We start from the raw sequence: 24,414 nt of genomic DNA, 5'->3' as shown, positions 1-24,414 counted from the left end.
CAATTACGTTTAAAGGTAGCCTAGCCTCCTGCTTTTTCAGAAGGGGCGGCAGTCAGGCTACTGACAGAGCGATGTACAGTGGCAGAGCGACGGACAGTGGCTGAAAGTGGTACTAAAGCTTCACGCAGCTTCACGTCTCGTAATGCGCGACTGAAGTGACCATTTGAAAGCGATGCCCACTGTATCAACACAAGTGGTTTTCACAAGTGGCTAGATATTCAACATTAAAGATGGGTTGCTATCCAAAACGTGTCTTGCGAGTATGGCTATGTCTGTTTTTGGCTGCATGCATGAAGGCCGACGTGAGCAATGTTTTTTTTTTCCTCGGCTCGAGGTGCTACTCAAAAAAAAATCTTCAAGGTTGGCAGGTCTGGTCATGCATTATTGCCGATATAACACGGTCATCTCGGAAGTATGCCCCAGAGGCATGATAGAACTTGTCCTCGCAGAGGCAAACAAAATATGTGTCGCGGGAAAACTGGAATTTCAAATGGCACTGGCCATCGAGCAGAGCGGCATGATTCAGGGAGAATAATGGTGTCTTGTGAGCTGGACGATGCACAGTCATCCACTTGAGGCGCCTCATCATCTGCAGTACAGGTGTCCACTTCACTCAGTGTAGAGGACAGTCCTGATTAATCTAGTGGATGCAAGTCAAGGGTAATCACAGGCTCTTTTCTTATTATTTTCACAGTGGCCTTGTCATGTACTGTAGGTCGGCAGTTAAGGTAAGACTGAAAAATTGGTTTCCAAAATCCATGTCTTCGTATAATAATCCAAACTCCCCGTGTACATCGAATGTTGTAATGACTATTGAAACAAGTTCTTCCACCATACTGGGAATTTCTGATGGAAGCATCAACTTTCCTATATCATGTTCTTCCAAGATGACTCGTAACTGCACTGCCATTGTCAAATGGAGTGGTCCTCAGCTGCAGAGGGAAAGAGAAGAAAGTTATAGTTTGCTAAAACAATTCAACTAAAGTGTACCTACTCTGATGTGCAAATGAAGTGTTTAAAGGACACCGTTCGACCAAGTGCTGTATTTTACGCAGCCAAGGGGTATGTATCTTTCATTTCCGAATGCTGAAGGACTTCAAGCTCTCCTGTTGGCTCCACTTTTAAACTCCTCAGGTGCTCATACTGTAGTACCACCCACTCAGTAACTTCAGAACAAAGACAGGGCTTTCATGCACAATGATTATTTGAAGTATTTCTCCAAAGTCAGGTAATCCTCCTGTTGATCCAAAGGACAACATCATTCCAACATTGTAGTCCGTGCCTAAAATGTTAAACTTGTTTGTCATGTTTACAACCATTACCCCAGGAACTTCCTTGCAAATGACTCCTTAATGCTGTCTTTTAGAACATCGACTGCCACTTGAGTCATTCTTGACACGGACAGTGTTTGCCTTTGAATGTAAGAATCATGGATGTGATATGCAATCATTAATTGGTGTTTTATTGCATTGTCACCCGGTCTGCCTCACAATCCTTTTAAAGAATCGGTGTTTGGATTAAAAACACATGGTCCAGAGAGCCACAAGGGGTCCAAAAGCAGTTTTAAGCCATGGATAATGTTCAAGAAAGTGATGTTTCGGTTTCAGTTTCTCATCTGGGAACACATTTAAATACCTAAAACAGTGTTCACTGATCTTGCTTTCCATATATCCTAGTGTCGCATCTGTGTGGACAAGAGCCATGACAAGCTCGACAACATCTTTCAGGGTCATTAAAACCTCCCACAATGGGTCATCTTCTGGTACTTTATCGCCTATCAAAAAAGGAAGGATCCTCAACAAGCACCAATTTTCGTGTGCGTTTCCTCCTACATTCTTGCGTGATGCAAAAGTCAGGGGAACAGCTTGTGGACTGTTTGTTTTGTCATTCCACTTAGAGAAGTATTTCTTTTTTATAAACACACCAAGACAGAGAGCTATTTCTACTGGTACGATCCCTTCAAATAAATCATGCAAAGCATCAGGGGGATAACTTGATGTGGCATGAAAGTAACTTCAGAGATGGGACACTGTCTTTTCACTCCACAATGATGAGCTTCAGCAGGGTCAGACAATGCTGATCTGACATGCATGCTATAGCTGGACTTGGTCTGTAGAGGAAACAGTCCTCTTACTTCGTGCTCCTGGATCTGTGAACTCTCTCCAATGCAAAAGTGACAGAAGTGTGAGAACTTTTAACAAACCCACCTATAGAGTGAGCACCAAGATTGTCTGCGACTACAGCGAGTACAGTACCCTTGATCATTTTACCATTTTTTGACTTGGTACAAAAATACCCTGATCTTCAAAAGATTTTAAATCTTGAAGCAGTGGCTCCAACACTTTTGAGTATCCATATTGCTTGACATCATTTGCCTTACAAAGAATGGCTAGGTAAATGGAAGTTAGTGTAGATCGCAAGGTAGCAGGAATGTCTGCGAACACCCAGTACACAGCCGTGACTATGCTTCTTGCGGGATGTTCCCAGTGGGTTGCATACTTCAAATTCACCTACATGTTTGTAAAGATGACCTTGGGGATCAATAAAGTATATATCTATCTATCTATCTAAAGAATGAGTGTGAGTTAGAGGTGGATTTTGTAGTTCGTTCTCATGACACAGTTCGTGTCGTTCAGTTCGCCAAGATGATTCGTTCTGAATCGTTCATTCGTTCGTTCAGTTGCATTTCCAGTAGTTCAGCGGTGAATCATGGAATGCAGGTTCTCAGCTCCTCGTTTGTGCAAATGGTCAACACAACAATTGAACCGGCAAATATAGGCTATAGCTGCAACTTCATGATTATGTGTACTTTTAGACAAAACAGCAGTAGCTAATGTGTTCATTCACCTTGACATATTGAAGGTAAATAGAGTAGACTATGTGTTCATTCATAAAGGAACAAAGACCCAGTAGGCTATGCCGACAAACATGTTTAAAGGCTTGGCAGAAAGATTATATTGATGAAAAGGTTTCAAGTCCCCATTTTGCCTAGGCTACAGAGCCATAATCACTCTGCTTCTAGCCAAGAACAAGTGACTGACTTACAGTACAGTAACGTAACTACCTTTTCGAGTAAAAAGTATTGTAACACGCTACTACTGAAAATTTGGTAACGTAACGTAGTGCCTTTTTCATATCGGCGCAACGTTACTTTTCCGAGGTACAGATTTGACCACGATGCTGCTTTCTCAGCTGTGCGCTTGCACATTAGGCACGAGCTCCACACGGCAGCCTACGTGACAGAGGCTAGTAGCATGAAGTGCAATCATAGCTCCACACGGTATGCAGTGTTTCCTCTAGAATTTTTTTTAACAGTGGCCCCCCCCATACACGGGATGTTTCTTTTAATTCTAGTTGCACGTTGTAAAAACACAACCCACAACACTGCCTTTATTTGGTGCAAATCTTCTTTACTTTATAGTCCGCGATTCACATTAGGCCTACTAGCCCAGATAGCAAACATACACTGGGTGGGACGGAACTGGGCCACACCTACCACAACGTCCGGCACGGATCTGCATAATGGACCTGATCCGGCGTCCAAACGCACATCGGTCCAAAATTGGTCTGGATCCGTTTGACGGATCTGGTACCAATAAGGGCTAAGACTGGCCCAGTTCCGTATGGTAGTCTGTGTTACTGACGTGTTCCAGATCTGTTTATCATATGCAATACGGGTCCGCTTATTGTGTGTGGTACGGACCCGTTTATCAGACATCAGCCGGCTTTATTTGACATGTGAAATGTGATTGGTAATTAGGGCTAATTATCCTGAAATGCTAACAGGTTCGTTATAGGTTCACCCAGGCTAAAGTTCGTAACGTTTTCCCAACAGCTCAACTGATAAACATAAGCTAGGCTACAAACACAAGGGGGGTAAAAAAAACTTGACACATAAGTGTCTTATTTTTTTTATTCAACAACCTGGCTGTAGAAGTGCAATCCCAGACAAAGTTTAAGTCGTGTTAATTCCACTGTTCCCATCGATATTCAGGCTGTCTTCCTCAGTCATCTCCATGGTCAATCTGAAACAACAAAAAATAAATATGAGCCATTTATTCCTTTTTGAAAATAGGTTAAGTCACAATTACACTCTTTTTTTTAATCATCAGTGATCCTGTTGGCGTTAGCTGTTACCAAAATAGGCTAGTTATTGTGATGGCTGTTTTGCTCAAGCTAAGCTAGTAGCCTAGCCTATATTGCTGGAAAATAATAGTATAACCTTACAGTAAAGTTATCAATCGCTCGTTTGCTTATTGTTGTCTTTGAATAAACCAACAGAGATAAAAATCAGAAAAGCAGAGCCTACCTTGAAAAGTTGGGCTGTCCTAGTCCAGGCTGGCAAATCATGTCAAAAGATTGATAGTGAGCAAACCAAAGATCCTTGATTAACGTTACTGCTTGGACTTCTGCATGCGTGGCAAGAATATGGGGTTGTCTCATAGCACTGTTTGATCTGACACAAACAACAATTGACTACTTTTACCACTGCTAGGTAATAATAAAAATAATGAAACGAGCATATGATCAATATTGAGCCAACTATATCTTCTTTTCCAGCCTTACTGTAGAAATGAAGTGGCCATGGGAACATAGTGCACCCCCATGGTTTCTAAATTTGTGCCATTCCAAAATACCTTTTTTTTTCTTTAGCAGCCAGTTGACAATGAAGTAGGGAAAGGTCAATTTAGCAGAATCAGCACCTTAATTAATATCATTACCACCTGGGTCTGCTGTGAAAAAATGGTCCTTCTGCTCATATCCGTATCACAGGTTTGGGCCAAATCGGTGTTTTGTATTTTAAACGCATCTCCTGACTTCCAGTTGAGTTGCGGAAATTGGACCTGGGACAAATCTGTAAACCGGTGATAAAACAGCATTGCTAGCAGAGCTGAAACCTGTATCAGGAGCAGACCTGGCCCACAGTCAGATACCGTATGTCCGCTACAGGCGGATCTAATGGCTTTTATGCGGATCCGGCCCAAAGGAAATTGCTATCTGGGAGGCCATCACCGCGAGTGCATACAAAATGTTTCGCAATTTACCTTCGTTACTACCAGCAGTCGTTGCTTTTTTTACTGCGTCGATTCGCGATTGAGTGCGCATCTAATGTAACAGCGGTGTCTTCGCGGAGACATCCTCTCCAGTTTCAGTTTTATTGTTGCGAGCGAGCTTAGGCCTATAGACTACGATATGAGAAATACTTTATACGATCAGCTTCAGAAATGAATGGGGTTTCCTTGGCCTGTGCACCTTTCCACCAAGTTTGCGAAAATTGTAGTTTTTGCCATGTTGACAAACATGCGTAGCACATGGAAGCTCTTGATAGCGCATGCCACTAAAGTCTATAAAAACAATATATTTATGGAATAAAACTAGACAGGTAGGCCTACCTCTTATTAGCATTGCTGTTTATTCTTAAACTGCAATTTTCAGCCGCCAGTGGAGGGCGTTTAGCCTACTATGCTTCCAGACAATATTTTGCGTCTCCCCTAATTCTGAAGCAGTGGCACCGCTAAATGAAGAGGAAACACTGAGAAGAAAGTTAATGCTTTAAATAGGCTACATCAATACAATATAGAATATGTGAACTGAAACTGGACGGGCCATAATAACCTCTGACTAGTTTAGGCTGTTAAATTGCAATGTGAGCGGCAGCGAGCAGGGGAGGATACGTCGCAGGATTATTTAAAAAGCAAATGTGCGTCTGCCCTGATTCTGATAGGCTACTGTGGCGGTATTAATTAAACCGTGGGGGGGCGCCATGCTGAAATAAACGTAGAGGAAACACTGGTATGTGACAGAGGCAGGTGGCAATGAAGAGCAATCATAGCAAGCGAGACGCAGCCAACGCTAACTTCTGAGGGATGGAGGTATTCACATAAGTGTGAATAAGAGTATAAGGCTATAAAAATAAGCCCTCATATATTTTGTGTTCACCTATATGCCCAAGATGTATCGAGACTGTTATTTGATATTGTTTCATAGGGCTAGTGGTGGTGTTGAAGCCTATAAACCCAATGTTTTCTTGTCAAGTGCTCTGTTTGTGGCATTTTTTATAATAAAGAGCACAAAAGAAATACCTGTTATGTCCTCCATATATAGTAGAACTTTATGTAGGCCTACACATTTAGGAACAGAAATTGGGTTCTGCCCAAAGACAAGCAACATAAAAGTAACGTAAAAAGTTACTTTCCATAGAGGCTAACTAAGTAAAGTAACAGGTTACTTTTTTGAGGAGTAACGAGCAAACACTACTTTTTAAAAGTAACTTCCCCAACACTGGTCTCAGGTATGGTGGGTAGTTCCTGGTCATCCACTCGTGAAGTGTCAGGTAACACTTCGGGTGTCACTGTCGTTACCGCACTTCTAGTACGGACCTGGTCGATGTGTCGTCTCACCACCTGTCCATTTCCTAGTGTGACGTTGCATGATACCGGACCAGTCTTCTCCGTTACTGCCCCTGGTATCCAAGTTGGGCCTGAGCTGTAGTTACGTGTGAAGAGTAAGTCTCCTTCTGCCAGCGTTCTCGCTCTAGCATGCATGTCATGATAGTGCTTTTGCTTCTCCTGTTTCCAGCGCACTCTGTTCCGGAAATCTGGATGTCATTCAAATAAATGGCAACATTTGGAATGCCACCTAAGATGCTCCATGGTTCTCTGGAAAATAGCTGGACTTGATGCTACTTCGAATGGTAGACGTGTATATTTGAACAGGCCTTTGTGTGTGTTAATGGTTACATACTTCCTGGATTCTTCCTTCAGAACGACCTGTTGATAGGCATGATTCATGTCCAATTTGGTATAGTGTTGCCCCCCATTTAACTGCGCAAACAGGTCCTCAACCTTAGAGATTGGGTACTGGTCCACCCGCGGTTTATAATGAGTTTATAATCCCCACATATTCGGATTGATCCATCAGGTTTTCTGACTGGGACAATAGGCGCCACCCACTCTGCAAACTGCACTGATTCTATGATTTTGTTGTCCTGCAGCCTCTGTAGCGCTCTCTCTACTAGTGGCTTTACAGCATGTGGCACTGGTCGTTGTTTACAGAATCTTGGCTGTGCCTCCCTATCCACATTTATCTTTGCTGTGACACCTTTCAGTTGTCCTAACCCTTCTTTAAACACTTCCATGTGTCTTTTTTTAAGTACCTTTTCCAGCTGTAATGGAGGTGCTGACCACCCTGTTTATCAGTTGATCCGCCATGGCAAGCTCCTGCAGGGTTCGTACACCTTTTCCAAGGTCAAAATCAAGCACTTTCAAGATCCATTTTAAAGCTTTTCAAGTAGCCTACTACAGTATGCCTGTTGGCAACCACTCTGAGTAGTCAAAGGCGATTCAAAATTAGTCAGAAAGGTCGAGACAGGACCAATCGTCAAAATTTCGGTGTCCACCACTCTAGTTCATCCAAAACAAACCAGAAAAGGGACTCAAAGTGCTAAATACCGGAATTTTCCTTTAATGTCACTTTTTTTCCAAATCTAGGGGATGCTGTATAAACTTGAAATGGTTCAGTCATGGACGCGACAGTGAACTCTCAAAGTCGTGGGAAGCTTGCGGATGTGCTGGAATAGCAAAAAGCTAATCTGCCTGGTAGTAATATCTTAGTCTATGCAATATCACCAGAGTTAGTGGAAACTTGTGAAAAATAGTTTGTGGGAAACCACTGAGAGAGGGAGGCGCAGCAACTTAATTAACAGGTAGGCTACAGTTTTTTTTTCCCCCGCTGCCGCCGAGCAGCTTGCTTCATCCAACGTGTGACTGCGGCTAATGCCATGTTAGATGTGTTGGTTGCCTGTGGGTGCCTATGCTAGGTTAATATGATCCCGTCGTGATGCCATATGGGCTCGTAAGACAACATGATTTAAAAATCTGATTTAAGGGGGGTGTTTTGTTTTCCTGTGGACATGTGCCTGCAGAAGACACGAATAGGCGATTTTGCAAAAGGTGGCAATGCAAAGGCTTTACAGGAACAACATGGTTTAAGCTAACCTATTTCCCTATAACACTACATGACTTTTGTGATTTTTGGGTGCTTAATAGTTGCCCAAGCCTTCTGTCTGCGGAGTTGATTGCCAGGTCTTTTGGGGTTTTGGAAGTTGATGTCTTTGAGTAAAGCTGGTTTCACTTCTTTCCTGCAGTCTCTCCAGAGACAAGGTCCAGATGTCACTGATGTTTCTGTCGTGCCCACTCTTGCAGCAATTTCAGTTTTGAACATGACAGCAGTTGCATGACTACAACAGGAACCTAGCCTGTGAAAGTTAATTAAATTATAAAGAAATGACGATGTTGATGGTGAATCATTTGTGAAAACCTGTTTAACTAAGTTTGCTTGTTTAGCAACGCTATGGCAAAGCATTAGTGTTCAGCTAACTAACTTATTACATTTTTTAGACGATCAACTTTAATTATTCACATTTCCAGTGTTTCTAATTCACTACATAATTGAGGGGTTTATGGTTTACTTTTTGTGCCGTTTTGTGTATGGTTTTCTTAGACTACTTCCTTACCCAGCTATGCAGGTACAATTAGCTGTCAACATCCAGTTGTCAGATTTATGGACGATGGCCCAGGCATCATACATGTCTTTGCCACTTTGCCTCTGACTTGGCAGGACTTCTGCCCGTATCACACAGCTACCTTAGAATAATAAGGTTTTATCTGACATTTTTGTCGAAATGCAGTTATTTACATATTTTTATTCTTTGAAAGTTTCAAACTTTCTTTGAAAGTTCAGATGAGGTGTTTCTTAAAGTTGTGTACATATTTGGACTTTATATCAAAAAGAACTTGTTCCATTTACCATGTAACTCTATGGAATTCTAAATCTTTGAAGCTCAATATCTCAGAACTACTCAAAACGCAGATAGAACCTTATTATTCTAAGGTAGCGAGAAGTCTGTTCCATCAAAATCGTGATACAAAATTTCCTGGACGTGTCCAGATAAAACATATTGATACGCCTCTTAACGATTTATACGCTAGCAGTTTCTCTTTGGTATATACGCTTGGCGTTTCGATTACATAGTTATAGATATTGGGCCATTGAATATTAGGCCAACTGCTGGGGTCCTGTACCCAATTGTTAATCCTGTAAGGATCCGGAAGCACTTTACTATTTACCAAAGTCAACTTTGCAGCGTATCTTTCTCGGTCTAAAGCGGAGAGTTGTTGACAGTAATTCAACATTTTTTTTTTACAGTTATTTACATTATCGGAGTGTTCTGTTGCCAGGTTGCGCACGCAGCTCCATTGTTTACTAACTGTAAATCGGTCTATAATAATGGTACAACAAGAGAGGTGGTTCAGATGAGACTCCCTAATTGAAAATGTACTTTATTAATGTAGCCTGTGGAACTCGTTCGGGGGAGTTAGTCCGTTTTTGTTTTGTTTTGTTTCCCCCTTTTAACACTCGTACGCTCCGGTTCCGTCACTGATGGAACACATGGGCGTCAATTAGGAACGGGCATATGTATAGTCACCTGGGGTCCTTAGCCAGGTAGCTTATTCCCTGCGGCTGGCTCAGTGTTGGGGTGTAGCAGTGTTGGAGTCGTGGTGACCAGTTTAAAGTGTTGGAGGGAGCCGACACTGAGGAAGTTACCGTGAGACGTTTTCCCTAGCGGTGTTCTGGTCTGCACAAGTGAGTTATGGTGGATTGATTTAGGACTCATTCTGTGTATAAGCACTCAGCTGACTGTGTGGCTGCGGACAGGGGGTAAAACTGCGAGGATTAGGGGTCACAGACAAGGTCAACTTAATACAACGCAGATCTATACCAGAGCACTGTGCTAGCTGCTGTTCTTCTTAGTGTTTGTTGTATGTTTGGTGTGTGTGTGTGTGTGTGTGTATGTACAGCTGCTCTTAGTCTGACAATACTCTTTATTTTATTTTCTCTAGCCTGTGGGCTGTATGTGTATGTTTGGCATAGGCCTAGGTATTGTGAGCCACCGGCTAGAGGTGTGTTTTTTTTTTTTCTTTTTCTTCTTTTTTTTCTTTTTGTGGTTTCTGTCTCCCCTCTTTCCCTTATCCAGCCTTGGTGTCAGTCGAGCCCTAGTGGACACCGGGAAAGCAGGTCTCCTTAGTTTGAAACTCACCTTAACGACTGCGGTTAGCAATGCTGTGTAGTGTGGACGCTTAACATCCTTAAGCCTTAGTGGAGTGTTTATCAGAACTCAATGGTTGCAGTGTGTGTGACTTGAACTCGAAGTGTGTATTACTGAAAGGGTGTGTTCATCCGTCCATGTGTGGTAGAGACCATAGCTTTGTGTTAAGTGCTTCTCCCCCATCTCTCTCTTTCTCTGTGGCTCGACTGGCCTTAACCCGGTGGCGGTGTAAGTCCCCTTCCTATTAAATGTGTTTTTGTATTTATTGATCAACCCATGCAACAACTCCAAAAGAACATATTTAATAAAGATTGTATTTTGGTACTTTTCTAAATACTTGTGCTTGTGCCTTTTTGGGAGCAGAGTTTCCCTTGCTCTGACACATCAGGTTGCTAGTTACTAAAGGGGTGGCGTAGTCAGCCGTCCTTTATGAGGCGCTATGAGACGTGGGCTGCGAAGTTTACAATTCCCCTCTTTATTTCTACTCTTCCCCTGTGCTTATTTTACTTCTTTGGCTTGAGTGTTGATCCTAGTGTAGCAGATTGGGCTACGCTCTATTATTTGGCTCCTTTGCTTCTCCCCCTGTGCTGGATTGGTGTGGCTGCGTTCATCCTAATTACGGGGCGGACCTAGGCAGACTTATATCTAGGAACGCAAATTGCTACCTGGATGTGGTACTTTCTCTCTTTCCCGTCTTCCGGGGCGCATAGTAGTTTGGCGTGGATCACAACTTGGATGGTGAAGCCGCCATCAAGTGAATGCTCTCACGAGTAAGGTAAGCTACCTGACGTTTATCTGTGCTGTGCATGCACGATTGCTCTTACATCCAGTATATCTCCACTTCCGTGTTGTAGAGCTTGGTCTGTCCTGTCGGCGTTGAGGCCGGTGTAGCACTGTTGAGCCTGGTGTTTGCCTTAAAGCAGCTAGAGGTAGGCTCGTTTATTTTAAACCCTTTTCGTAATCTAATTGATCTCCGTTTGCAAACGGCAATCCTAATTGCCTCGATTGTGTTATTAGCAGTGTTGTCGGAGCTAACGCAGCTTCCCCCTCCCTCTCCCTCAACTTGATGGTTAGGAACGAAATCTTTTTAACCTGGTATGTATGTGGACAATATATTAAACTGCTAAAGGCTAATTTGCTATCTTTATTGTCCGTGATGGTAGTCTGTATACACTTGTTGTTTTCCACAGATATATGAAGTCGGCTGGCATCGCCAAGTGTCTCCACGCCACACGCGGCTGCTGTTCTGTCTCTTACGAAGTTTATCGCGTCCTCTTCAACCCTCGGTTTGACGCTGGGGTTATTGTGTAACCTACTGGTGGTATTGTTTGTCGTACCAGTTGTGATTGATTGTGCATGGGATTAATTTTGGACTTCTCTGTATAACGCATGTTTAGGGCTTTCTGGCCGTATGGTGCATGCTTTGCATGTTTGATTGCTTGCTTCTTTCTGTGTATTTGCATGTGGTTTATTATGTTCTTTTCCTATGCCTTTCCTTTTTGTTCCCTGTTGATGCATGTTTAGAGCTGCTTTGCGCTGCATGCACATTTGAGTATTTGCGGGGTTAACTCCCCTGTATCTTACAGCCCCTTCATTGTAGTGTTGCATTGTGGGAACTGCTGTGCATGTGCATGTGTGTGGTTGGTAGTGGTGTGTGAGCGTGTATTTGTGTGCAGTAACGTTATTCCCCCCCATCGCCGTGACCAGGTCGGTTGCACTGCTCCAGCTTGACCTCTGGGGGCTTCAACATCTGTGGGACGGCCATTCCAGCCTCCAGCCCCACAGCTCAAAAGCTAAGTATAACCATACCGGCTAATGCTAAGTTAGTGTGATTGTGCTACCCACAGTTCTAACCATAGTCTCTCCCCCCTCTCTCCCTTGTTCTCCTTTGGACAGGTGCGGTGTGGTCCAAGCGAGCGGCAGGCTCACCCTCAGGTGGTGGGGTCCCTTCACGTTTCCTGTAGCACACCTCGGGTGTCAATCCTTAGCTTTGGAGTGCAGTGTGATTGCAGTGCGAGTGCAGTGATTGCAGTGTGATTCTCACGTGTGATTTGTGGGTGTCTTCTGGACCGCTTCCTCCCTCCTGTAGTCCTGCCGGTCGTGGTAAACCCTCGCCCTGCTCCGTTTTCCCTTTTCTTGAGATTGCCCATAGACCTTGTGTGCCAGCTGACGTGCAGCCTCGCTGGTCACCGTATGTACGGTATGGTGTATGTGTGTATGTGTGTCGTGTCTCTCATACTGGTATCTTTCAGGGGAATTGCTGAGACATTTTCTCAGAGTTGGGGTTTTTTATAATTGTAACTAAGATCTGTCAATAAAATGTATATTTTTGGAATCTAAGTCTCTAGCTTCTCCCGTGTTTGAACCTGTGTGACCTAAATTGAACTCAAAGGGTTAGCATTGGCTTAAACTATTTCCTAGGGGTGAACCCTCCCCCTAGGTGGCGTAGTCATCAATATATTATACCAACTTCCTCATACCACTTGCCACACTAGGAATGGTTGTTAGCGCCATCTGTCAGTGATATGTTGTGTGAGTAACCTACTGGTAGTATTCCGCCCTTAGTTTGCAGTGTGAACACGCCCTAGTGGCTGAGTGTGGCCTTGAACTTATTTACTCATATCAGCTTGTTCTCTGTGTGATTTATCCTGTCCGTGAGACATTTGCTGTGTTACATTGGTGTGCAAGTGTACTGTGTGATCACGTATGGTTGAGTGTTTGCCAGAGGTACTCTAGCAGTGTTATGATAGCTTTCCTGGGATTGGCACCTTGCCTCATGTATGTTTCCTTATGTTTGTTTCTTTTGTGTTACATCATCCATGTTTTGTACCCTTGCTTCTGATACAAACCTAAGTCACCAAGACACGCAGACATAAATAAAATATTTATTGATCGTAAAAGCCTTCTTGTTTGTATCCATTTACTTGGATAGCCTCAGAAGTACTAGGTAGCAGTCACCAGTGTTTAGTGTACTTCTACTTAGCATAAGTGTGTAGATCTTGTGTACTGGGGCCTAGCCCTGGTTACATTTGCCCAAATAAGGAGATCTGGTATCTTGAGTTTTTTTCTATGGGAAAATAAATTATGTTTTTCTAAACAAAGTTCGGGAGGAGCCTTCGGGATGATTGACAGCAATTAACTCACCCACTGCCGCCGCAGGGTAGGCCTATTTAAGCCGACCTCCTTTTCCATACGTCACACGCTCCGACGTTCGCGAAATCAACCAGTCCGCGTATCGTTTGCTAAAGACAAAACATGGAACTGGAAATCCACGCCTCTTCCAGCGATCTGGAGGACAACTTCGTCCCGCCAACACCCGACACCCAGGGCCCTCCGCCGGGCGAAAATAATCCTTATCGTTCCCCTCGCCGCCAGCGTAGGGAACCCAGGACACAGGGTCGCAGAAGGTGCTTCTCTCCTGCCCCCGTGCGGGGCAGTATTTCCCGCTCAGCAGCCTCAACTCGCGGCAGCACCAGGACCCAGCGCCAGCAAGGCGATGACCCTACCCACTGGACAGTGGCTCGCATCCGCAGCACTCTCCATTCCCGCGGCATCGCGTTCCGTAGGTCAGATAGGAAGTTCCATCTCCTCCGCCTGCTAACGCAGTCGGATAGCCTGGTCCTTTCACCCTGCCGCTCCCTCACTTTGTTTTCCTCCCCGGACCAGGAAGCAGGCTGCTCTTTCTGGCATCCCGGCGCGGTTCCTTCCACCGGCTATTCAGCTGGACGAAGCACACACCACCAGCCACCCCGCGAACCGGGCACGCCGACAGAACCTTCAGGCACCACACGCTTCAGAGCGTATCATTCCGCTGCTTCAGCCACAGCCACGTCAGCGGCTCAGGCCCATTCCAGCCGACTTTCTTCCCGCCGCATCTCCGCCGTATTTCCGGGTCCAACCCCACTTCTCCAGACGGCCCCTGTAGCGACAGCGTCGCTACTCCCCCCACCCCTTCTTTCCCTCCCCCATCCACCTCCCCTAGCCAGGGCTGCCCCACCTCCAGTCGTTCCGACAACTGCTCCCTCCCTCCCCCCTTTTCCCCCTCCCCTTTCCATTCCGGGAGCCACGTCTGTACTGCACGCCTCAACTCACCAAGCGTCAGTTAGAAGATTCACCTCGCTAGCTCCCCATCTCTCTTACGAGTTAGCAAGCACCTGGTCTCAGCCGGTGCCAATGGCGACAGCGTCGCTATTCCCCCCTAACCCTCTCTCCCTCCCCGTCCCACTTCCCGCGACCCTGTCACAGGTTGCTCCACTTCCAGTCGCGTCAGCGACCGCTCCCTCCCTCCCTCCTTTTCTCCCTTCCCATTTCTTCCCCGGCTCCGCGCTAGACCAGCCCGCAGCAGCGGGTCATCATCAGCACTCAGCGAGTGCTTCGGACCACGACGTCCCGTTCCGGCTGCAAAACTATTCTTTAGCCACAGCACAGGCCCTGCCACCGCCTCCTCACACCGCAGCATTCGAACCACCACCCGTCACAGCGTCCACCAGGAACCTCATCTTGTCAGGTGCAGACGTAGACCTTTCTACCATTCTTCCCTCCCTTCCTATTCCCTCTCATAACCGGGATCTAGTTTGCGGCGAACTGGTTTTTTCTCTAAAAAATTCTGGCCCAGCATCAAAAACCCTGTCATTTCCCGAGTTCACCGTAGCTTTTACTAACTACACGGAACTCATCTGTTTCGCATTCCCCAGCCGACGCAAAGAGCTGAACGACTACCTGGCCATCACCATCACCATCAGCCGTATCCTACGGGGGAGCTCATTTCTACACGTATCACCGGCTGTTTTCAGCTAAATGCGCTGCCAGAGTCGGCCTCTGGAACCAAAACCCCTACTGGGGCGCGCTCGATATGGAGCTCCATAACCGCGTTTTTCTAGGACTTAAGCAATCTTGTCCCCTCTGCAATAGCCCCAGTCACGGCGCGGCCGAGTGTCCACTAGTCAACCCCGACCATCAACTCCCCAGCACCAGCTCCACAGCCCCTAAATCCTCATCCTATGTTCCCCGCATCCCCGATGCTACGGCAGGAGAAGCCAGGGAAGAGGACGAGCGTTCCTGGAAAGGTCGAGAAATCTGCCGAAAATTTAACTTCGCTCAGTGTCGCCAATCCTCCTGCCGTTACCTCCACGTTTGCAGCTACTGCGCAGGCGCCCATGCCAAGTCAGTCTGTTCCGCACTCAAGAACATAAATAAAAAGTTTAAAAAGTACCTCTCTACTCCAATCATTGTTTCTGCTCTCCATTCAGAACTTCAGTCCAATCCAAATAGGGAATTTTGTGACTATTTGACTTTGGGGTTGACGCATCCAGGTTCCATCCAGGTGTTTTAGCAAGACCTACAGAGTCTTTCGTTTGTAAAAACCTACAATCTGCCGTCAAAGATCCGGAGGTAGTCACCTCCCTCCTAAGCAAAGAGGTTGAATCTGGTTTTATGATCGGTCCGTTCACCAAGCCTCCATTCCCAGTCTACAGGATCAACCCCATAGGCGTAGCTACGCGCAAATACTCAGGGAAAAAGAGACTTATCATCGACCTCTCAGCTCCGCACAATAGTACCACTCCCAGCATTAACAGTCTGATTCCACTAGAAGAGTTCTCGCTGCACTACCACTCCGTCGACGACGCTATCGCTCTGATCAAAAAGGCAGGTAGACGTTGCTGGCTAGCTAAAGCGGACATCACCTCAGCCTTCAAAGTCATGCCCATTGATCTCGAATTCTGGCACCTCTTCGGAGTCAAATGGCATAGGAGATACTATTTTGCAGTTCGCCTCACCTTCGGCTGTCGCAGCAGTCCCAAAATTTTTGATACGCTATCAGAAGCCCTGTGCTGGATTCTCCTAAATAATTATAAGCTCCCATTTCTCGTTCATCTTCTGGATGACTTTCTAGTAGTTATCCCCCATTCCTACCCACCGGCCCTAGGCATTTCTACGCTAATTGACGTATTCAACAAACTGGGAGTCCCACTCTCAGAAGAGAAGACGTGCGGTCCCTTATCCAGACTCGAATTCCTCGGCATCATTTTAGATACCGAAAAAAATTCTCTTCATCTCTCCCTAAAGAGAAAAAAGACAGAATCTCTTTACTGTTGAACGAGTTTATAACCTCACCATCTCACACCAAACAAGAAGTTCTCTCTCTTCTAGGCCACCTCAATTTCACCATGCGAATCATTCCCCAGGGCCGCCCTTTCATCTCGCATCTCCTAAACTGCGCCTCAGCAACCCCATCTCTCGAAGACGTAGTATATCTAGATGCCCAGTGCCTGGCCGATCTCAAACTCTGGAGGATGTTTTTAGACGAATGGAATGGTCTGTGCATGTTCTACGACGACTGCCAATCATCTCCAGAAGACCTCCAGTTGTACACAGACGCAGCCCCCTCAATAGGCTTCGGAGGCTTTTTCAAAGGGCGCTGGTTTGCATCCCCTTGGACACTAGAGTTCAGAGAGCTAATAACGGAACACGAATCGTCAGCTGTGTTCGAACTCTACCCCGTAGTCATTGCGGCCCTGCTCTGGGGGAAGGAGTGGACCTCCAGGAGCGTGCTAATCCACAGCGACAACGAAGCCGTAGTGCACGTCAAATAACTCACGCTCAAAATCGCCTGCGCTTTCCCCTCTTATTAGGCGTCTAATCTGGATAGCAGCCAGCTACCAGTTCATTATAAGAGCCGCGCACGTCCCCGGTTGCCACAATGAAATTGCTGACTCTCTTTCTCGTCTTAATTTCCAGAGATTCAGAAGCTTGGCTCCAGAGGCGGACCCGTACCCTACTCCACTCCCCAGCTTTTCGGAGACCATCTTCCTATAAACCACCCCCTCAGCTATCTTCAGCCCATCACGGCCGACCTAGCCCTCCAAGCCCTCGCACCCAGGACCATGCAGTCCTACTGGACTGCTTGGTCGTGCTTCAAACAGTTCCATGCAAAGCACTCACTACCATTTCCCAGTTTCGATGCAGTCACCATATCATCATTTATCACCTACGCCCACACTTCACTCGGGATCAACGTCTCTTCCATTAGAGTCTACCTAGCTGGCATTCATTTCGTCTACAAACTCCTCCACAGCTCCGAATGCCCTTCCTTCTCTGACACCAGGATAGGCTTGTTAATCAAAGGTATCCGTAGGCAACAGCCAGTCCCCCAAGACTTCCGTCTTCCCATTACCTCAAGCATTCTCGCCACCTGCCTCGCTACCCTTCGCAAAGGGTTCATATCACCACATTCCGATTTCACCATCTCCGTTATGTTTATACTGGCCTTTTTTGGGCTGCTGAGATGTAGCGAGTTTACATGCCCTTCGTCTCTCTTCATTCCCGATGTCCACCCGTGCATCGCAGATCTAGAGCAGCTAGACCAAGACACCATTCGATTTACCACTCAAACAGAGTAAAATCGATCAGTTTTGAAAAGGACACTCCATATTCATTTTTAACTCCGCCTCAGATCTTCAGCCTTTCCAATACCTATCTCACTACATCTCATACCGGTCAGTTCAAGCTTCGTCTACTAGCCCGCTCTTCGTGTCAGACGAAGGGCTACCCATCACTCGCCACAGATTCCAGACACTCTTAAAAAACATACTAGTCAAATCTGGTTTTCCCGCGGATCGCTACTCCGCACACTCCTTCAGGATAGTAGCTGCCACAACAGCTGCGCTCAACGGCTTATCGGAGCAACAAATTAAAATACTGGGCCGTTGGTCCTCGGATGCCTACCAGTCTTACATCCGCTCCAATCTAGCGGATTTACGACTCGCTCAGCAAGCACTTATGTAGTTGGTAGCGGCCTTTCTCTGTGATCTTTTGGGGTGCAAGCGGTCATCGCTCTATCGCGATGTCCGCTCCAGGCACTCCAGGACCACGGACAGCTACCTTGCCAAACACGCACTTCTCCCATACATTCTAGTCTAGCTGAAGCAATCATATAGAAGGGCGAACTAGTGAAATGATGTTTTTCTAAACAAAGTTCGGGAGGAGCCTTCGGGATGATTGACAGCAATTAACTCACCCACTGCCGCCGCAGGGTAGGCCTATTTAAGCCGACCTCCTTTTCCATACGTCACACGCTCCGACGTTCGCGAAATCATCCCCCCTCCTCCCCCTACTCCTCCATTTCACCAACTGCCCTGTTACTCCTTACTCCTCCTTACACGGGGGGTGCGATAGAGCGATGACCGCTCCAGGCACTCCAGGACCACGGACAGCTACCTTGCCAAACACGCACTTCTCCCATACATTCTAGTCTAGCTGAAGCAATCATATAGAAGGGCGAACTAGTGAACATGGGGATTTTGAATTATTGTACCTGTTAAACTCTCGCGGGGACGAAGAAATCGGAAATGCAGACATTTTGCTCTACACAGTTTTGTCCTCTGCCTTCGAGTGGATACTGTGGTACGTGAAGACGGCACAGTTTGAGCCTTGTTACCCCAGAGCTAACTTACAATGCAACTTGCCATAGGTAGTAAGCTTCAATTAACACCCGGATCTCCTTATATGGGCAAAGATGGCAGCTTTGGCTCTTTTTTTTATAGGCGAACTTCAGAGGTCTACAGTATGAACCACAATTAGTTGTATGTTGAGCTGAAAGCCAGAGATGTGTTAAAATTTTGCAAAAACTAAGGCAAATGTAAGTAGTGACTGCCTTGTTGCTTGCTGATTTTGTTTACAGTTCAAAGTAAAAAATGTAAATGTTTTACAAAAAAAAAATGTTAAAAGAAAACACATCCGCCAGTAACCTTCGGCTCTGTTTATGCTTGTTTTAGCCTCAATAAGGGGTTTTATGTCAATTGTAAATCCTCAGGCATAAGTATCTTAACTTTTCCACAGGCCTGGAGCCTGAGGCTGGGGAGCGATCTTCATTCTCCTGTCAACTGCTTTTAGGGGGTTTACCACTTACTCTGAGCCAACTTACCCAGGAGTACACTGAACCGTAGCGGTAAGTGATTACATAGCTTAGTTAAGAGACTAAAGCTAAATGTAATTTGGTAAGATGAAGAGTTAAGTACTACCTGCACACATTTTCTGTGGAGTTTTGCACCGAATATGTAATACTACCATCATGTATTAAACATTTTGTATTACTACTACTCTTACTATACATGTATTCCTGTATTAAAAAAAATACTTCTAAACACAGGATGTTACAGTATGGTCTGATAATGGACATTGCAGAACTGAAACTGGTGTTTGTGTAGACATGTACTGTATGTGAGTAAAGAAACATTATATCTGCCTCTTCCTCTCTCACAGACCTTTTGACATTACTGTGGCAATTAAGGTATATAAATCCAGAGTTATCCACCTGGCTACCTCAGCCAAACGAAGAAACATTCTTCTGAACATAGAACCTGAATGTGCTTTGCACACTTCATCATGTGGTGGAAACAGACGAGGGTTCCTTCACCCCACAATGGGAAATTTCTGCCTGAGGCTTTGTGAACTTGTGCTGAACTTATCTCTTGTAGTTGTAAGAAAAGGATGTCAGGATCCTGCCTGAGCTGACCAAAGATCTGGCCTGGACTGCCTATATGCCACCCTGGTGGTCATTTTGTTATGTGCTTGTTGCTGTTCCCCATGTGCTCTGTGTTTACCTAACTTCTGTCATGTGACTGTCTCCACCCCTTTCCTTATTTGGTCCTTATTTGCACTTCTTGTCTTGTTAGTTTCCCTCCATTTCTGCTCTCACCTGTTCCCCATTATTAGTCTTGTGGTCTCGTCCAGTCCTCTGTCACTCTGTTAATTGGTCTGTGTATTTCTACATACATTTTGGATTGTCTGCTTTTCTATGTTGTCTGGAATCTGTCTACACCCCCACGCCAGTCCCTTGGGAGTTTGTGTCTGTCTGCTGTCCTGATTGTGTCATTAGTAAAGTGTGTTTGTCTGTACCCCTGCATCTTTGAGTCTTGCAATTGAGTCCTGTCCTGCCATCCCTGACAAAGGATGCCACAAATGGTGTAAATGCAATAGCCAATCAGAAATGCACTTATCTCTGTTTCCGGGATGGTGAATTTGACTAAATCAGTTATTTTATTTTTTTTGTTGTTGAAAATGATGGTTTCTTGGATTGGGTTAATTTGTAATGTTAGTATATATGGATAAGTTTAAAAGTGCAGAATTGTATGCTCTTTCTTTGTTTCTTATCCTTTCTCTTATTTCTTATATATGCTTATTAATGTATTTCTATTTTGCATAGTAATACATCTTATCTCATAGTATGGGATATCTGTAGAAGGAAGTTTTGCTGAATATTTTTGCCTAAGCTTTGCTAAATCACATAATTATTCCTGTCTTTGTTTACATATTCCTTTAATTTTAATATATAATAATTTCTCTATACATTATGTATATGTAGTCTAGTGTGTACTAGCCTACGTCTATGTCATTATCTGTAGTGAAAAGTGGAAAAAGTAGCAGATACCAAAAGTCAACGTTTCTTTCGCTGCTGGATGCTAATCATGGCTTCTGCCAAGTACAGTTGAATAAAGAGAGCTCCAAATTATGCAGTTTCAACACTCCATTTTAGAGATATTGGGTCTTGAGACTTCCTTTTGGTGTCAGATAGGATACTGTATGATGTACGATTGGAGCACTTAGAGGGAGTTAAGATAACTACTCATAATTGGCAATATTAATGTAGAGTTGAAAGAAGACGATGCACAATACGGATGAATGAAATCAGTTATATTCTGACCACAGATGGACCAATAAAAAAGTTAGAGCTGAATAGAACTTGTCAGAGCCAGAAGACAAAGCAGAACTGATTAGGGCCTTATGAATGTATCATTCTGGCAAAGTTCGTTTAAGACCTGCACCTTTACAGAAGCTCTTAAAGGTAGCTTGGCACTGGGAGACAGAGCAGCAGAGCTGCGAGGGACTGAAGTCACTTGTGACCAATGCCCCAGTATTGAAGTTTGTTTCAAACCTCCACCTTTTACGGAAGCTCCAAAAGACATGAGACAGTTTGTCACTGCATAGGAGCTTTGGGAGACTGAAGTTGCTTGTGACCAATGTTGAGGTGTGTTGATGTCAACAAAGAGGTAACCAACACTCAGTAATTTCAAGTGCTGAAGGTAAATAAAGCGAGCAGGAAGTCCAGACAATAAAGAATCTGCTTAAAAAAAGCCCAGGATGGGGTATAACTGATCTCCTTCACAGCTGCTCAAGAAAATGGACACAACACATCTGGGGGGGTATTCCAGAAAGGAGGTTTAACAAACACTGAGATAAAACTTAACCTCTGGGTTGTCTGAACCTGTGGTGACTAAACCTGAGCTGTCGGTTCCAAAACACCGGTTACCAGTTCAATCAACCCTGTGTTAGTTAACCTAGAGTTGTGCGCGTTCACGGCGAACTTATAAAGGCATCATCTATTGAGAGTCGAAACCATGAGTGAAACCGGCGAAACGAAGAGCACCATATTTTTCAGAAGCGGAGTAGCAAGTTTTCCTCGAGGATTGCGAGGAGGAGAGAACTGTAATAACAAAAAAGAGCAATAGGCTACTTGAGCATCTGCCAAGGAACAAGACCTTGCTTTGCAGAGAATGGCTTAAAGGGACACCAGGCAAGCCTGATGCTTTTTCTTTACGAAACTCCCCCTCGCTCGGTCTGAAGCTCTTTTCCTTTTCTTTGCGGCTTCCGTCAAGGGTTTTTGCTGCTTATTCGCCGGCTCTGCCATTATACACACGTTTGCAACCATCTCTAGCGTTTCGTTAGCCTGCCTCTGTGCTGTAAACTGATCCTGCTTCGGTCGGCGGGTAGGATACACCGAACTTGCAAGTGGGATATTCTTCCTACAGGCAGTAGGGGCAGACGAGAGAGCCTTCATTCGCCCCGTAACACGAAAACGTTGCCTGGTGTCCCTTTAATTGACTGTGTGTAAATGCGTAAGTTTAGGATAGCCTATTAATGTCAAAAGCACAATTAAATAATTCAGTGAACATTACGTATTGTATTGACTGCTTTGAATGATGCTTTCTTAAACTAGCCTACCTTGTCACAGATTGAGTGGGCCATAGACTCCTTGAGAATCCCAAATGTAATTTTCTATTTTAACGTGGGTTCTACAGCTGTGGGCCAAGTTAAACCTTTGCGCTCCAGCATTGGAAGGGTGATTGAATGTCGGAAGGCATGGGTAGCCTATCCTCTATCCCCCAGTAGCATACCCATCAAGTTCTCCTGTAATTGCACATACAGTATGACATTAAGTTACAGCCTACACATTAATTAGTCTGTAGTGGATCTGATTATATTCTAGTAAAGTGTAGCCTGCCCTAACACACCCTGTTGAAATGTGTCGCTCAAATTAGATTCCCGTTACATCCTGGCATCGTGTAGGCCTACTGGGCCCTGCCATTTCGCCTCCACGTTTGTGATAAGATGTGAAGCATCACATATCATCTGGCAATTATTAAAATAAAAATGTGTTTTTAAACACCAACACCATTAAGAGAGCATCCAAAAATAGAAGTGGCCTATGACCTATCCATTTGACCTTAAGGACATTCTGAAAAAGCCAAAGCCCGTTAATTGAAACTCACCATCTAAGACAGCTGACCAGCTAAGACCCTATTGTCGGTGCACATTTGGAAAGTGTGTGCTGACCTGCCAGTTGGTAACACTACAGTACAATTTAATAATCCTCGTGGGTTTCTGTCCAGGAAAACGAATGAAGTTGCGCAGGAACAGCCTTAGCGGAAGGCAAATTTACGCACTGACCGACAGCTTGTCGATATGCTCTGCGTCTCCAACACTACTAAAAATCCCAGTCAGAGAGCGATCATCGATGCACATAATTTGGAGAGGCAAAAAGTGTAGCCTATTAAAAAGCTATTTTATCCCAAATGCCATCAGCATTCTTAACCAAACTTAGTGACAACACGCATACCCGGATGAGCTAATGTAGGCCCAGTCTATATTTAAACTTATTTAGGCCTATTAATTTTCAATATGTTTTCCCTTTTTTGTACTGTAGCCTACTTGCTTTAATTATATCTTCAATGTGTCTGAAATGTGGTTTGTCCATCTGTCTGAGCCAAAGACAAATATCTACTAGGCTAGCCTACATTAAAGATTTATTTTATTCTATCCCACCATGCGTAATGTAGGCAGGGATGGGCAGTATTTCTAATACATGTATTTAAAATACGTATTTCAAATACAAAATACTATTTTGTCATTTGTATTTTATTGAGATGGTGAAAATGCCTTCGTATTTTGTATCAAAATACTTCAATATTGTGTATTTTTGTATTTTCAAAATACTGTAAAATACTTTCTGTGAAACACTGTGATGACATCTATCTAACTATCTATAAAGCACAAAATCTCTGTCTCTGTCTGTCTGTGGCACCCTCGCATGGTCAAGCCCCTCTGCTCCAGTAGAGCATTTATTTTCCTTTGCTGGACTGATTAACAGCTCCCATACTGTAGGTGTCATCTGAATGCAACACTGTTTGAGAAGTTAGTTGTGCTTAAAGGCATCAACTGAGGAGACACGACTAGCTAAGGTTACACACACTCCTTTACTCACACAAGGACAGCACAAGGACTTGCGTTCACAAGCTTATATTGCAACACTTGAGTAAATCGGCAATCGACTCCTACGGACTTTCCCCTAAAGAAGCCAGCTGCAGCAGCAACATTTCCGGAAAGGTACTGGCTTGATGAAATTCATTCTGGACTCTCTATCCGACCACATAAAGACCTCGGGATACTTCGGTTTGGCTTTAGGGACCCTCTACTCACTACCATGTAAGTGTAATGTTGTTTGGAACTGTAGAAGAGGTATAAAAATAGCGTTTTGTAGCGGCGAAATGACATGCCCGGGTCACTTCCAGGCTAACGAGTTTTGACTAAAAACGGTAAAATCGAACTTTCTCAAAACACATCCGAATGACATGATTTTGATGTCAACTCAACGTATGTACTCCCAATCATCCGTAAATTGAATTCTAAAGTGCATTTTACTCCGGATAATTCCTTTAAGCCAGTAAACCTGCTTTCTGGAATACCCCCCAGTACAACTGTTGAAATCACATCTGTGCCACAATGTACATAGAGCATCAAGGAGGGGCTGCTGACACCTCTAGGGGGTTACATATCACACAAATCCCCATGATTAGTAAGGACAATAATGACTTTTGTGATTGCTGGTGTGAGATCCTAAATAAATGCTCCTTAGACCTGATGGCTTTAACTATACAAGAAGCCCAAACCCAACTCTCCAGAGTAAGAGAGGAATTCACTGCACAAAAGAAACTTTTGACATGAAAACATCAGCAAAGAGGAAATCACTG

General features: G+C 44.6%; 1 protein-coding gene and 1 long non-coding RNA gene across 2 annotated transcripts in view; both read left to right on the top strand.

Annotated features, from left to right (window-relative positions):
- LOC121724676 overlaps positions 1-20,226 on the top strand; it is a 33,776-nt gene extending 13,550 nt beyond the window's left edge. Inside the window, exons 10-11 of the mRNA XM_042111523.1 lie at positions 18,947-19,055; positions 19,370-20,226. Coding sequence (XP_041967457.1) covers positions 18,947-19,053 — 107 coding nt within the window. The 3' untranslated portion in view covers positions 19,054-19,055; positions 19,370-20,226. The remainder of the gene's footprint in view (positions 1-18,946; positions 19,056-19,369) is intronic.
- On the top strand, positions 10,642-12,415 carry LOC121724969. The gene is made up of 4 exons (XR_006035348.1): positions 10,642-10,883; positions 10,963-11,037; positions 11,126-11,203; positions 11,299-12,415. It is a non-coding gene; the product is annotated as an uncharacterized LOC121724969 (long non-coding RNA).
- Positions 20,227-24,414: the final 4,188 nt, after the last annotated feature.

This window comes from Alosa sapidissima, chromosome 1 (assembly GCF_018492685.1).
Source record: "Alosa sapidissima isolate fAloSap1 chromosome 1, fAloSap1.pri, whole genome shotgun sequence".
NCBI lineage: Eukaryota > Metazoa > Chordata > Actinopteri > Clupeiformes > Clupeidae > Alosa > Alosa sapidissima.
The sequence above is the reverse complement of the archived record's forward strand: the minus strand, read 5'-3'. Positions and strand labels throughout refer to the sequence as shown.